The 14,798-nt window shown below is 42.2% G+C and overlaps 1 protein-coding gene across 1 annotated transcript; it reads left to right on the forward strand.

Moving 5' to 3' along the window:
* Positions 1 to 8,270: 8,270 nt before the first annotated feature.
* On the forward strand, positions 8,271 to 8,786 carry LOC132224213 (CCHC-type zinc finger nucleic acid binding protein-like). The gene has a single exon (XM_059679314.1). It carries the CDS (start codon positions 8,271 to 8,273, stop codon positions 8,784 to 8,786), a length of 516 nt encoding a protein of 171 aa, XP_059535297.1.
* Positions 8,787 to 14,798: the final 6,012 nt, after the last annotated feature.

Below are 14,798 nucleotides of genomic sequence, written 5' to 3' on the forward strand. Positions count from 1 at the left end.
ACCCCTGTTATTTGTATGTTGTTTCGTTTCATGTTGTCCCAAAGCTCCCTTAGGCTCTCCTCCTGTCTTTTAATCTTTTTCTCCAATTGCAGTACAGTTTGGGTGTGTTTTGCTTCCTTGTCTTCTAGTTCACTAATTCGGTCCTCCGCTTCTCCTAGTCTACTCTTGATACTTTCAATGGTGCTTTTCATTGCAGCTATAGCACTCTTCATTTCTTCTTGGGTCTTACTTAAGTTGTTGATTTTTTCATCTGTTTCTTCTAGATTCTTCCATATGTTATTGATTTTTTCATCTGTTTCTTCTTGCTTCTTGCAGAGGTTGTCGATTTTTTCCTCCATCCGGTTTATGCACTCTAGGACCCTTATTCTGAATTCTTTTTCTGTCATGTTGCATGCCTCTGTATTACTTAGCTGCTTTTCCGGAGAGTCCTCCTTCTCTTTCCTTTGGGGGTTTCTTTGTCTACCCATGTTTGATCTCACTGACATATCTAGAAGTTGAGTCGTTCAGTGGTTGCTCCCTTCGTGGCAGTGACTCCTTGGTCTGTGGTTGCTCTTTGGGCAATTGCGGTAGAAGCTGCTCCTCAGTTGGCAGCAGCTCCTCTGGTGGGTGCTCTTCACGGCTGTGGTGGCTCTTCTGGCTTATAGGGCGAGGTTTCACGTACAGCCGCTGTTCCTCAGCAGAGGGTGTGGTGCTCAGGATGTTGCTGTTGCTTGGATCTGCTACGTTGATTTAAAGGCACAAAATACAACACAACAAGGCACCATGTACCAGGCACTATACACAAATATATTCACAACATTAATAACCCCAAATAAAGGTGACCACCCGAATTAAGAGAATTAGTGGATAAGGAAGAAGGAAAAGAAAAAAAGAAAAGAGAAAAAAGAAAAGAAAAGTTGGGACCAAAAAAGAGTGCAAAAAAGGAAGTGGGAAAAAGGAGGGGGGGAAATAAAAGTGAGAAAAGAAAAGAAAAGAAAAAAAAGCGAAAAGAGAGAATGAAGTGGAAGAGGGGAAGAGACATTTTATATGAGGAAAATACTCCTATAGAACCGCCACTAATCCCAAGAACTTCCAGCAACAGCTCCCTGGAGATGAATCCAAACTAGAAACAACCAAAAATATAACGATGAAAATAGAATGGAGAACACTAATCCCAAAATAAAATAAAGAGAAAATAAAATGGCACTTTAAAAAATGGTAAAATGGTAGCAGTAATAATACTGGTAAAAAATAAGAAGGTAGTAATTAAAAGGGTAAAATCAGGTGATGGAAAAAGAAGAAAAAAAATTGGTTTCTTAGTTAAAAGGTGAAAAAAGAAGAAAAAAAAAAAGCAGTAGTGAAGTTCCTTCGGTCCTTCTATTCTTCAGTGTGGCTCGCCTTAGACCTGCCAGGTATTCAGAAGAGTGTTGAGTTTTCCTGCGATACACTGTTCCTCTGTGTTGTAAACCACAGTCCTTCTTTTAAAGCAGTCCGTATTTGTTTCCCAGACTGCCTTACTTTGTGTTTAGCAAAGAGTCAGTTTGTGGGTCAGCCTCTGGGTGGCAGTGTTCTGGGGTTGGCCTCTGAGGCTATAGGGCCTCTCTGTCCAGTGGAAGATCACTGCCCAGAGCTGGCTGCGTAATAGTTAGTCACCGGCGCTGTGTTGTTGCTGGGATTGGAAATCCCTCTATAGGCAAGACCCTGTTAACTGCCAGGGACTGATCAGGTTATTTTAATCCTTGATTTCATTCAGGGTGGAATCTGGGTGTGGCTGTGCTCCTTGCCTGGGGGCGGGGGGGCGGAGTCTCACTCTCCTGAGAGAATGGATGCCAAAGTCCTGGGCTCAGGGGTGTCTCAGCACTCAATTCACCACCACCTCTCCCGGCCCCCCTTCTCTCCTCAGTCTCTCCCCAGATTCCACTCCTCCGCACACTGTCCCTCTCTTCAGCACAGGTGAGTGTCTGTATCCGAGATGTCCCATGAACAGGATTCAGTGAAAACAAACAAACAAATGCCGGCCGCAGAAACGGGGAAGGCTTGGTTTCTGTAAGCTTCTTCTCTTACTGGGACTGCATGGCCTTGTCAGCTCTTCAGGCTGTCCCCTTTAGGCTCAGTCCTCCGTGATCACAGAACCCAGCTCTCAATTCCCCCGGCGGCGCCAGGAATCCCGCGGTTCTCCTATCCCCCGTCAGGGGCTGTGCCTGTCCCAAGGGGCGCGGCATTCTGCCACGCTGTCTCCCTCCGACACTCTGGCCTCAGAGGTCTGGCAAACTTTCCCGCCCAAATCCCTGTTTTTTTTGTACCTTTCCAGGGGAGGTATGCTCTTCCCGGGTAAAAACTGTCTCACCAGCTGAGCAATTTCTCCAATTCGGGGTGAGTGTTATTAGTTTCAGCTGCTCACTCCATTTGCTCCGGGACACGACCTGGGATGCATCTGCCTATATCGCCACCATCTTCCGTCTCCTAGAATCTACTCCTCCAAATTAAACTTACTTTTGATGACTTTAAGGCAAGGGGAATTTCATACAGCCTTCATCTCTCAATGTTCAGGAATTCCCAGACAAATTTGAGGCTGAGTACTTGGATAATACTTCTGCTCTTCCTTTTTGACTCTGTGTACTTTCCAAATGGATCACAGTCACTCTCCTTGGCTCAGTGTGGCACCATCAAAAGACTTAAGAGTTCCTGGCTTCTCCCTGGGGAGGAAAGAAGACTGAAATATACTTTCAGGGAACGAGGTTGCCCAAGGGACTGAATCTGTTTTGCCTCAATCTAAGCACTAACAGGAAAAGATTTCAGCTTGGGAGCTGCCCAGAACAAAGGTGGCAATTTGGACTAGCCACACACTTGCTAGCCAAAGTCCCTCCCCCCAGCTCAGCATATAATGAGCAGAAAAAAATCCTCCACTCCCATCTTTTCCCTGAAGAGGGGAATGTGCCTGTATGCCCTATTTTCTAACTCAATAATTTGGTCCTCTGCTTCTCCTAGTCTACTGTTGGAACCTTCCATTGTGTTTTTTATTGTAGCTGTATCACTTTTGATTTCCTCTTGATTCTTACATAAGTTGATTTTCTCATGTAGCTGGTTTAGGAACTATATGATCCTTACTCTGAATTCTTTTTTTCCGACCTATTGCTTGCCTCTGTTTCATTTAGTTCCTTTCCTGTTTACTGCTCTTCTTTCCTTTGGGGGTTGTTTCTTTTTCTTCCCATTTTTGCTCTCTCTTTCTGATCCTGGGCACACTGCTTGTGTTTTGGGAGGTTGAATAACTCTCAGGGCAATGGTCCAGAAATCATTAGCCTATAAGGCTGGGCCTGCCTTGAATCTCACACCTATATTGTCTCTTCTGCATTTTGTTACCTTTTCCCATGCATCTGGTACCTCCGTTGCCTGCTTCAGATGCTCAGGGTAGTGGGAGAGGGTGCACAGTTCCTCTGATGTGTGACTCCCTGTGAGTACCCAGAGCCCTCTGACATACAATTCACTGTGCATCCCTGACACCCGTTGGCAGCGCACTTGTGGCACAGTCCTATGGCCCCTGGCTAGGCACACTGGCTTGCTTGGGGTCACCCTGGCAACACTTTCTCATGGCCCGGAGTCAGGCATGTGCTGGGTTACTTTAGGTAGCCCCTGCAAGACTCTCCCAGGGGCCAGGGGAAGCAGGTGCATGTTGCTCTTTGTCACACAGTCCTGGCTTTCCTGTAGCCTGGTGTGAGACTTGTGCTGGGTTGCTCCAGTTCACCCCTCCTTATCATGGGGCCTGGGCTGGTTGCCCTGTGTCACTCAGATCGCTCTCCCATGTTACCCGGAGTGAGGTGCACATTGGGTTGTTCCAGATGGCCCTGGCAGGACTATCTCGGGTTCTGGGGTGGAATGGGCATGGGTTGCTCTGTGGTGCACATTCAGAGCTCCCCTATGGTGTGTCCTTGGTTGCTCTGGGTTGCCTCGACAGCAAGTCCTGGTGCTGGGGGTGGAGCGGGTGCAGGGTGGCTCTGGGTCAGGCTAGCAGCATGGTTCTTGGGTCCAGGGTGGTGGTGAGGAACAGGGTTCCCCCTGGCTTGCTCTCAATGTGGGATTCTAGGATTCTGTGTCCCAGTGGCTGGAGAGGAGGCCTGGTTCAGGAGCTCACTCTTGTGGCCCTCACCCTGCAGACCACTGGGAGCCTACCAGGAGGTACTGCACCACTCACTGCCAGTGCACGGTGGTGCTTCCATGTGGTTTATGGCTGGCAAGCGGTGTTCTCTAGGCAAACTCTGCCCTTCCTTATTGAAAACTGTCTCCTCAGCTGTGTCTAGTTTATTAATTCAGGGTGGATGTTCTCTGATTTAGTTGCTTTTCTGGCCTGGCCCTAAGAGGAGGTGCACAACACTGCTGCCTATTTGGCTGCCATTTTCTATCCTCTAGTGCTTTATTTTAGTTGTAATTTTTATCTGGTTGTAGGAGGCTGTAAGTACAGGCATTTACCTACACTGCTATCTTGGTTATCCACCCAATGTAATTTTTAAAATGGTATAAAGTTTGGCTACATAAACAAACCTTGAATAAGATTGTGAAATATTTACACCTGGTTGTTTTTTGGTGGTGGGGTTGAGAGATGATATACCCCATACTTATCAGTGAGACTGAAACCTTTTCCCTTAAGATCAGAAACAGGACAAGGATGACCATACTCACAACTTCTGTTGAACAATATACTGGAGGTTCTAGCAAGTACAAAATGTTACGACAATCTCAAGGGATTAAAAAACACACATTTGACAAAATTCAAGAACCCTTCATGATAAGAACACTCCACAAATTTGGACTGGAAAAGAACTTCCTCACCTGGTAGAGTATGTATATTTAAAAAACCATGGCTAGCATTATACTAGTGGTCTTAAAGCCTGAAAGCTTTCCCCCTAAGATCAGGAACAAGACAAGCATGCCTGCTCTTATTACTTCTATTCAACATTTTACAGAACTTCTCGTGAGGGCAAGGAAGAGTAATAAAAGAAACCCAGAATGCCAAGGATGAAATCAAACTATCCCTACATTCAGATGATACAGTCTTGAATACAGAAATTTCTAAGGAATCCTCTAAAAAATTATAGGGACTATTAATTCAGTTCAGTTTAGCAAGGCTTCAGAATTGAAGATCAACATACAACAATAATTATCTTTCTATAAGCTAAAAATAATCCAAAAATGAAATCAGAAATATAATTTCCATTCACAACAGCATAAAAAAAAGAATGAAATCCTTAAAAGAAATTAACAAAAGAGCACAGTCAGTTCGGCTCAGTAAATAGAGCATCCACCAGGCAGACTGAAGTGTCCAAGGTTCAATGATTCTGGTCAAGGGCTCATACTTCAGTTGCAGGATCAATTCCCGCCCCTGGTTGGGCAACTGGTGGGAGGCAACCAATTAATGTGTCTTTCTCACTTCGATGTTTCTCTCTCTGTCTGTCTCTCCCTCTCCCTTCCACTGTCTCAAAAAATAATCAGTGGAAAAATATTCTCGAGTGAGTATTAACAACAAAACTAACAAAAGATGTGTGAAACTTATACACTAAATACTTCATAGTGTTTTATAACGTTCTATCTAATAAAAGAGAAAAATGGTAATTGGCGTACGACGATACACTTTTCATTGGCTAATCAGGGCTATATGCAAATTAACTGCCAACTAAGATTGGCAGTTAACTGCCAACAAGATGGCGGTTAATTTGCATATGTAGGCACAATGCAGGGAGGCGAAAGGGAAAGCAGGAAGAAGCCCCCTGCCACTGACAGTGATAGGAAACCCAGGGGGGAGCTAAGAGCTGGGGGGCAGGGCAAAGGCGGCCCTGGGGCCGCCTTTGCCCTGCCCCCCAGCCATGATCGAAGAATCAGGCGCCTTTGCCGCCCTGGCCAGTGATAGCAGGAAGTAGGTGTGGAGCCAGCGATGGGAGCTGGGCACGGTCGAAGCTGGCAGTCCCGGGAGCTAGGGGTCCCTTTCCTGGGAATAAAGCGGAGCCCATGATCGCGGGGCCGCTGCAGCTGCGGGTCCCCGCTGCCCGAGCCGGACGTCTCAGCCCGAGGCGTTAGGCCTTGGCAGGGGCCGAGCCTGCAACCACGGGGAGCTGGAGGTCCCCTGCCCAGGGCTGACACCTCTGCCGGAGGCCTCAGTCCTGGTCAAGGGGCCAATCCGGTGATTGGTGATCGGAGGGTGATGAGGGTCAACACCTCTGGCCGAGGCATCAGGCTTGGGTGGGGGGGCGGAGCCGGGGATTGGGGGGATATGATGGTCCCCTTGCCCAGGCCTGAAGCCTGGGTCAGAGGCGTCAGGCTTGGGCGGGGGGTGGAGCAAGCGATCAGAGGGAGATGAGGGTCCCCTGCCCAGGCATGATTCCTAGGCCAGAGGTCTCAGGCCTGTGCGGGGGTCAGAGCCAGTGATCGGGGGGAGATGGGGGTCCCCTGTCCAAGCCTGACACCTCTGGCAGAGGCGTCAGGCCTGGGCCAGGGGCCAATCAAGCGATCAGAGGGTGATGGGGGTCTACGCCTCTAGCCGAGGCATCAGGCCTGGGCTGGGGGCAGAACCAGTGATGGGGGGAAGTGAGGGTCCCCTGCCCAGGCATGACGCCTCTGTCAGAGGCGTCAGGCCTGGGCAAGGGGCCGATCCTGCCATTGGAGGGTGATGGGGGTCAACGCCTGAGGGCTCTCAGTATATGAGAGGGGGCAGGCTGGGCTGAGGGACACTCCCCCCCCACACACACACCCAGTGCACGAATTTCGTGCACCGGGCCCCTAGTATTAAATAAAAATAAATAGAGCAATATCCTCTGCTCATGTACAGGATGACTTAATATTGTTGGGGTACTACTCCCCAAATTGATCTGCAGCTTCCACAACATTTATCAAAGGGAGAGAGAGAATGGATTTCTTACTTCATGTCTCAGTTAAAACTGCTTGAAAAAGCAATGCTTTGTATACTATGGACATGCATTAATTTAATAAATATATAAACTTAAAGGTAGATATAAACATGATAAATAATGAGGTTAATTATAAGCATATATCAAATTTTGAACCACAGAATTTTTACCTCTTGAAATCTTTCCTGCAATAGCATTTAACTGTTTAGTTATAAGACTTATTTCATCACTCTATGTGGGAACTACTCATGCTCTTTGGCTCTAAACTTTAATTTTTGAAAATGTTTTTCTTTGTCATTGCATTTATGGAACCAGTTGCATATCCCAATCAGGTCATATTGAAAATAAAGATCAACTACTACATTCATTATTCTTTTGTCTGTGTTTTACCAAATATATTTGTACTGGCTGTCTAAAAGATTCATATACAAATCATATAGCTAAGTAGTAACTTAAAGAAAAATATTGTGAATTTTAAAAATTACACAACCCAAAATCATTTCAAAATTGTCAAATACAAAGAAGAGAAAGAAGGAGAAAAAACAGTCATATTCAATAATATAACCCTCAAGTAGCTTTTCTTGATTTTTCAGTGTCTAATTTTCCATATTTATTTATCTAGAAAAATGGAAAACATATTCACAAATCTTTATGACGTTTGTATAAGATGTAAACAATTTGGAAACAGAAAGGAAATCTGTCCAATATGTAAATTGTAGTTTTATAATTTATTTCCCCAGTAATAACGGGTGTTTTATACTGAATGCTCCACTCATGTTATGTTTAATATCTTAAATGGTGGTGATTATGTTGTAAATTATGATTACTGCAATAAAATTGCATAATGAGTAAATGTTCTCACTGCAGCACTTTGCAGATTTTTTTCCATCTAATGTAGCTCATCTTTATGGATATTTGTATTTTATTTTGTAAAACAAAAATGTTGGATTACTCTAATTGGTTATAATTTGTTTCTTTCATATACTGGATTAGACACATCTCTCACATATTTTTCCTAAGACCTTAGCACATACATAAAAACTTGTCATCGACTAGACCACAAAGAAGGCTTAAATCTTAATTAGAAGAAACTCTACCCATCACATTTTTTGAACAGGGAAAGAATCAAACTCAAACTTAATGACCCAAGCTTTTATTTAAAAAAAAAAAAAAAATGGAAAACGGCACTCCTGCGCTTTTGGCTTCAAAGACAGGAAGCCAGGAGGCAATAGCAGTTGGAACTCCCATGACACAAGAATGGGGCTCTACGCAAGCCTACTGTGAAGTCATGGAAGCTCCTGGAGAAAAACAGCCACAGCTTTCTAAGTCACACTAAGGGGCGCTGTGTGGGAACCTCTGGGGCAGTGGTACACCGGTTCACTGGAAGATCTTATAGCCATGAGCAGTAAGGAATATTTCAAGGGTGGCCGCTCTGGCCACTGGGTCCGGGGATGCCCCAGAGGGGAACAAGCTCCAGGGAGAAGAGCTAGTGGCCGTGGCAGAGGTTGTCAGTACAGTTCTGCCACCCTGTCTGACATCTGTTACCGCTGCGGTGAATCTGGTCATCACGCTAAGAACTGTGACCTTCACGAGGACATCTGCTACAACTGTGGGAGAAGTGGCCACATCGCCAAAGACTGTGTCGAGCCGACGCGTTCAAGAGAGCAGGGCTGTTGCACTTGTGGCAAAGCAGGTCATCTGGCTCGTGATTGTGACCGTCAGGAAGAGCAGAAGTGCTACTCGTGTGGTGAATATGGTCACATTCAGAAAGACTGCGCCCAAATCAAGTGCTACCGGTGTGGCAAGAACGGCCATATGGTCATCAACTGTCCCAAGACAATGAAGATCAAGTGCTATCGTTGTGGAAAGTCTGGGCATATAGCCCGGGATTGCCCCACTGAAGATACAGCTTAAATTATTCCTTTGTGGACCCCCCCTCCTTTTTGCTGATTGATAATTGTAGTATTTTCTCTGAAACCTCTTTATTGACCAAAGATTGATAAATGAAAACTACTCCTAGGCCAGTTAACTTTAATCACCATCTTTAAAGGAGGAAAAGGTTTGTGGAAGTCTTATAATTAATGTTTCTGCACCACTAGTGAATGCGCTTATTGAACAGTAATTCTGAGCCTAAGGCAATTTCTAGGTCCTTTTGATGTATTTTTATTTAAGCTTTAATTAAGACCTACTGTGTGCCAGCTACTATTGCAGGAGTTTGGGATGCATCAGTACATAAATCAGACCAAGTTTGAGGACACGGACCTAGAATCTATGAAGTAAAATATGTAGTGTCTCAGATGAAGATAAATTGCTACAGAGAAAAAGAACACCAGGTAAAAGGATAGAAATTATGTGTGTTGGCGGGGGGGCCACACGTGATTCTGTTTTAGAGAAAAAGGCACCCTGAGGAAGCGACATTTCCTCAGAGATTCATTGCATAAATAAAGCTGATTCTCGAAATGACTGTGATCTTGACAAAGTAACTCTAATTTATTATGTATTGATTGCTTTTTATTATCTGACTTCATTACCTTTTAAGTAACATTAAAAGAACTTTATCTTATCTTCCCTAGTTTAATGAAACCAGCAACATATGTATAATGTGTTTAAAGAGCTTATAGGGAAAGAGAGCAATGAGAAAAAAACCAACTAAATAAAACAAACCTAAGCAGCAAATTGTGGACATAAATATATTGATGGCAAAATTTGGATTTCTATACTTTAAAAATCTAAGACCATAAAAATTAAGATTGAACATAGATTGGGCCTTCAGTAATTTCCAAAATACACATATTCATAGATACAATATTATATTTATATTTAGGAGTTTCTGGAAAATGTGTTTTCACAGATATGAAAAAGTTCAGTTTCATAGGCTGAAATCTATTTTTAAAAATAGTATCTGAAAAACAACTGAATTTCTATAAAATATAAAAGGCACTTTGAAACTGTAAATAAAACCTGGGATAGGGGGAGGATACTATTGTGCCATGGCCCGCCCCGTTCCTCCACCGCAGCAGCCACTGCCGCTCCCGCCGCCTATTGTAGTTTATTTCTAATATTATGCCATTGTGATCTGAGAAGATGCTTGAAATGATTTCAGTCTTCTTGAATTTCAAGAGGGTTTGCCCGTGTTCCAATATGTGGTATATTTTTGAAAATGTCCCATGTGCACTTGAGACGAATGTATATTCTGTGGCCTTGGGGTGAAAAGTTCTCAAGATGTTGATTAAGTTCATCTGATCTAGTGAATCATTTAGGATTGCTGTGTTTTGGGGGTTTTTTGCTGATTTTTTGTCTGAAAGATTTATTCAGTGATGTCAATTAGGTATTAAATTTCCCTACTATGATTGCATTACTGTCGATCGCTCCCTTGATATTTTCTAGAAGTTTTTTCTTTTTTTTGTATGTATTTGGGTGCTTCTCAATTGGATGCTTATATGCTTACCAGAGTTATTTCCTCTTGTTATATCAACCCCTTTGGTATTATGAAGTGGCCTTCCTTATCTCTTGTTATGGCCTTCACTTTGAGGTTTATTTTGTCAGGTATAAGTGTTCGTACCCCAGCTTTTCTTTAATTTCCATTTGCCTGAAAGATATTTTTCCATCCCTTCATTTTCAGTCTGTGTGAGTCCTTTGTTCTGCAGAGGGTCTCTTGTAGACAGCATATATATGGGTCATTTTTCTTATTCATTTAGCCAATTTATGTCTTTTGATTGGAGCGTTTAGTCCATTTTCATTTAAGTTTGTTATTGATAGGTACTTGTTTGTAGTCATTTCTGCTCTTTATATCTGTGTTCCTTCTTCCCTTTGTATTTCTTCTTTTTACAACAGTCCCGTTAGCATTTCTTGCATTGCTCTCTTGGTGGTAATAAACTGCCTTAGACCGTTTTTGTCTCTGAAGTTCTTGATTTCCCTTTCAATTTTGAATGACAGCCTGGCTGGACACAGTATTCTTGGATTCAGTCCCTTGCTTTGCATCACTTTGTATTCTTGATTCCATTACCTTCTGGCCTGATGTGTTTCTATTGAGACATCCTTTGATAATCTAATGGGAGATCCTTTGTAGGTAACTCTCTGTTTCTCTTTTGTAGCCTTTAAGGTTCTCGCTTTTTCATTAGTATTTGCCATTGTAATTATGACGTGTCGTTGTTTGGGTCTTTTTGGGTTCATATAGTTCGGTACTCTGTGTGTTTTGTGTCTTTCTTTTCTTCCCTAAATTAGGGAAGCTTTCGGTCATTATTTCTTCAAATAAGTTTTTAAATCCTTGCTCCTCTTCTTGTCCTTCTGGCACCCCTATGATACGTATATTACTTCATTTCATGTTTTACCAAAGCTCCTTTAGCCTCTCTTCCTACTTTCTAATCTTTTTTTTCTCCAATTCCTGTTGAGGTTGGTTGTGTTTTTCTGCCCTATTTTTTTTATTGCTTAAAGAATTACAAAGTGTATTATATATGTGTCCGTTTTTTCCTCCCTACCTAGACAGTGCCCTAGCCTCCCCTATCCCCCAGTGTCTTATGTCCATTGGTTATGCTTATATGCATGCATACAAGTCCTTTAGTTCATCTCTTACCCCCCTACCTCCTGCCCCCCAACCCTCCCCGGCCTTCCCGCTGCAGTTTGACAATCTGTTTGAGGCAGCTCTGTCTCTGTATCTATTATTGTTCAAAAGTTTATAATGGTCTCTATTATCCATGAATGAGTGAGATCATGTGGTATTTTTCCTTCATTGACTGGCTTATTTCACTTAGCATAATGCGCTCCAGTTCCATCCATGACGTTGCAAATGGTAAGAGTTCCTTCCTTTTTAGAGCAGCATAGTATTCCATCATGTAGATGTACCACAGTTTTCTAATCCATTCATCTACTGATGGGCACTTAGGCTGTTTCCAGATCTGAGCTATGGTGAACTGTGCTGCTATGAACATAGGCGTGCATATATCGTTTCTGATTGGTGTTTCTGGTTTCTTGGGATATATTCCAGAAGTGGGATCACAGGGTCAAATGGGAGTTCCATTTTCAGTTTTTTTAAGGAAACTCCATACTGTCTTCCATAGTGGCTGCACCAGTCTGCTTTCCCACCAGCAGTGCACAAGTGTTCCTTTTTCTCCACATCCTCTCCAGCACCTGTCATTTGTTGATTTGTTGATGATAGCCAGTCTGACAGGTGTGAGATGGTACCTCATTGTTGTTTTGATTTGCATCTCTCGCATGATTAGTGACTTTGAGCATGTTTTCATATGTCTCTTGGCTTTCTGAATGTCCTCTTTTGAAAGGTGTCTATTTAGGTCCTTTGCCCATTTTTTGATTGGATTGTTTATCTTCCTTTTGTTAATTTGTACGAGTTCCCTATAAATTTTGGAGATTAGGCCCTTATCAGATATGACATTGGCAAATATGTTTTCCCACACAGTGGGTTTTCTTGTTGTTTTGTTGGTGGTTTCTTTTGCTTTGCAGAAGCTTTTTATTTTGATGTAGTCCCTTTTGTTCATTTTCTCTTTAGTTTCAAGTGCCCTAGGAGCTGTATCAGTGAAGAAATTGCTTCGGCGTATGTCTGAGATTTTGTTGCCTTTGGATTCTTCTAGAATTTTTATGGTTTAATGTCGTACATTTAAGTCCTTTATGCATTTTGAGTTTATTTTTGTGTATGGTGTAAGTTGGTGGTCTAGTTTCATTTTCTTGCATATATCTGTCCAATTTTCCCAACAGCATTTATTGAAGAGACTATCCTGGCTCCATGGTATGTTCTTGCCTCCTTTGTCAAATATTAATTGAGCATCTTGGTTCGGGTCGATTTCTGGGCTCTCTATTCTATTCCATTGATCTATATGCCAATTCTTGTGCCAGTACCAGGCAGTTTTGAGAACAGTGGCTTTGTAATACAACTTGATATCTAGTATTGAGATCCCACCTTATTTGTTCTTTTTCAGGATTGCTGCAGCTATTCGGGGTCTTTTTTTATTCCAGATGAATTTTTGGAGAGTTCGTTCTAGATCTCTGAAGTATGCCATTGGTATTTTAATGGGTAGTGCGTTGAATTTATAGATTGCTTTGGGTAGTATGGGCATTTTAATGATGTTGATTCTACCAATCCATGAACACGGTATGTTCTTCCATCTGTTTACGTCTTCCTCTATATCTTTTTTCAACGTCCTGTAGTTTTCTGAGTAGAGGTCTTTTACCTCTTTAGTTAAGCTTATTCCTAGTAAGCTTAATTTTTTTGGTGCGATGGTCAACGGGATTGTTTTTATAATCTCTCTTTCTGAAAGTTCACTATTGGTGTATAGAAATGCCTCAGATTTCTTGGGGTTAATTTTGTATCCTGCTACATTGCCAAATTCATGTATTAAGTCTAGTAGCTTTTTGATGGAGTCTCTAGGGTTTTGTATATATAATATCATGTCGTCTGCAAATAAGGACAGTTTTACTTCCTCTTTTCCAATTTGGATGCCTTTTATTTCTTCTTTTTGCCGAATTGCAATGGCTAACACTTCCAGTGCTATGTTGAACAGGAGTGGTGAGAGGGGGCATCCCTGTCTTGTTCCTGTTCTTAGAGGAAATGGTGTTAGTTTTTGTCCATTGAGTATGATGTTGGCTGTGGGCCTGTCATATATGGCTTTTATTATGTTGAGGTATGATCCTTCTACTCCCGCCTTACTGAGAGTTTTTATCAAAAATGGGTGTTGAATTTTGTCAAATGCTTTTTCTGCATCAATTGATATGACCATGTGGTTTTTTTCTTTCAATTTGTTTATGTGATGTATCACGTTTATTGATTTGCGGATATTGTACCATCCTTGCATCCCTGAGATCAATCCTACTTGGTCATGGTGTATGATCTTTCTGATGTCCTGCTGGATCCGATTTGCTAAGATTTTGTTGAGGATTTTGGCATCTATGTTCATGAGGGATATTGGCCTGTAATTCTCTTTCATTGTGTTGTCTTTACCTGGTTTTGGTGTTAGGGTGATGCTGGCTTCATAGAATGAGCTTGGAAGTGTTCCTTCCTCTTGAATTTTTTTAGTAGTCTGAGGAGGATAGGTTTTAGTTCTTCCTTGAATGTTTGGTAAAACTCCCCTGTGAAGCCATCTGGTCCTGGGCTTTTGTTTGATGGAAGCTTTTTGATGACTGCTTCAATTTCTTCCAAAGTTATTGGCCTGTTGAGATTTTTAGATTCTTCCTGATTGAGTTTTGGAATGTTGTATTTTTCTAGGAATTTGTCCATTTCCTCCATGTTGTCTAGTTGGTTGGAGTAGAGCTGTCCATAGTATTTTTTAACAATCATTTGTATTTCTGTGGGGTCTGTTGTTATTTCGCCTCTATCGTTTCTGATTTTGTTTATTTGGGTCCTCTCTCTTTGCTTTTTGATGAGTCTGGCTAGAGGGTTGTCAACCTTGTTTATCCTTTCAGAAAACCAGCTCTTTTTTTCATTGATTTTCTGTATTTTTTTTTGGTCTCTAAGTCATTTATTTCTGCTCTAATCTTTATTATCTCCTTCCTCGTGCTCACTCTGGGGTTTTCTTGTTGCTCTCTTTCTATTTCTTTGAGTTGTAGAGTTAGATGATTTACCACCATTTTTTCTTGTTTTTTGAGATAGTCCTGTAGAGCTATAAACTTCCCTCTCAGGACTGCTTTCATTGTGTCCCATAGGTTTTGGATTGTTGTGTTTTCATTGTCATTATTTTCCTGGATGTTTTTAATTTCTTCTTTGATCTCATTGGTAACCCAATCAATATGTAAGAGCATGCTATTCAGCTTCCAGGTGTTTGAGTATTTTGGGTTGTTTTTATTTCTAATATTATGCCATCGCGGTCTGCGAAGATGCTTTTTATGATTTCAATCTTCTTGAATTTGGGGATACTTTGCTTGTGACCCAATATATGGTCTATTTTTTTGAATATGTGTTATGAGCACTTGAGTAGAATG

The sequence above is a fragment of the Myotis daubentonii genome, chromosome X (genome assembly GCF_963259705.1).
Source record: "Myotis daubentonii chromosome X, mMyoDau2.1, whole genome shotgun sequence".
Lineage (NCBI taxonomy): Eukaryota > Metazoa > Chordata > Mammalia > Chiroptera > Vespertilionidae > Myotis > Myotis daubentonii.

Coding starts and splice junctions, on each gene's coding strand:
- LOC132224213 (XM_059679314.1), top strand. CDS start 8,271: ATGAGCAGTAAGGAATATTTCAAGGGTGGCCGCTCTGGCCACTGGGTC.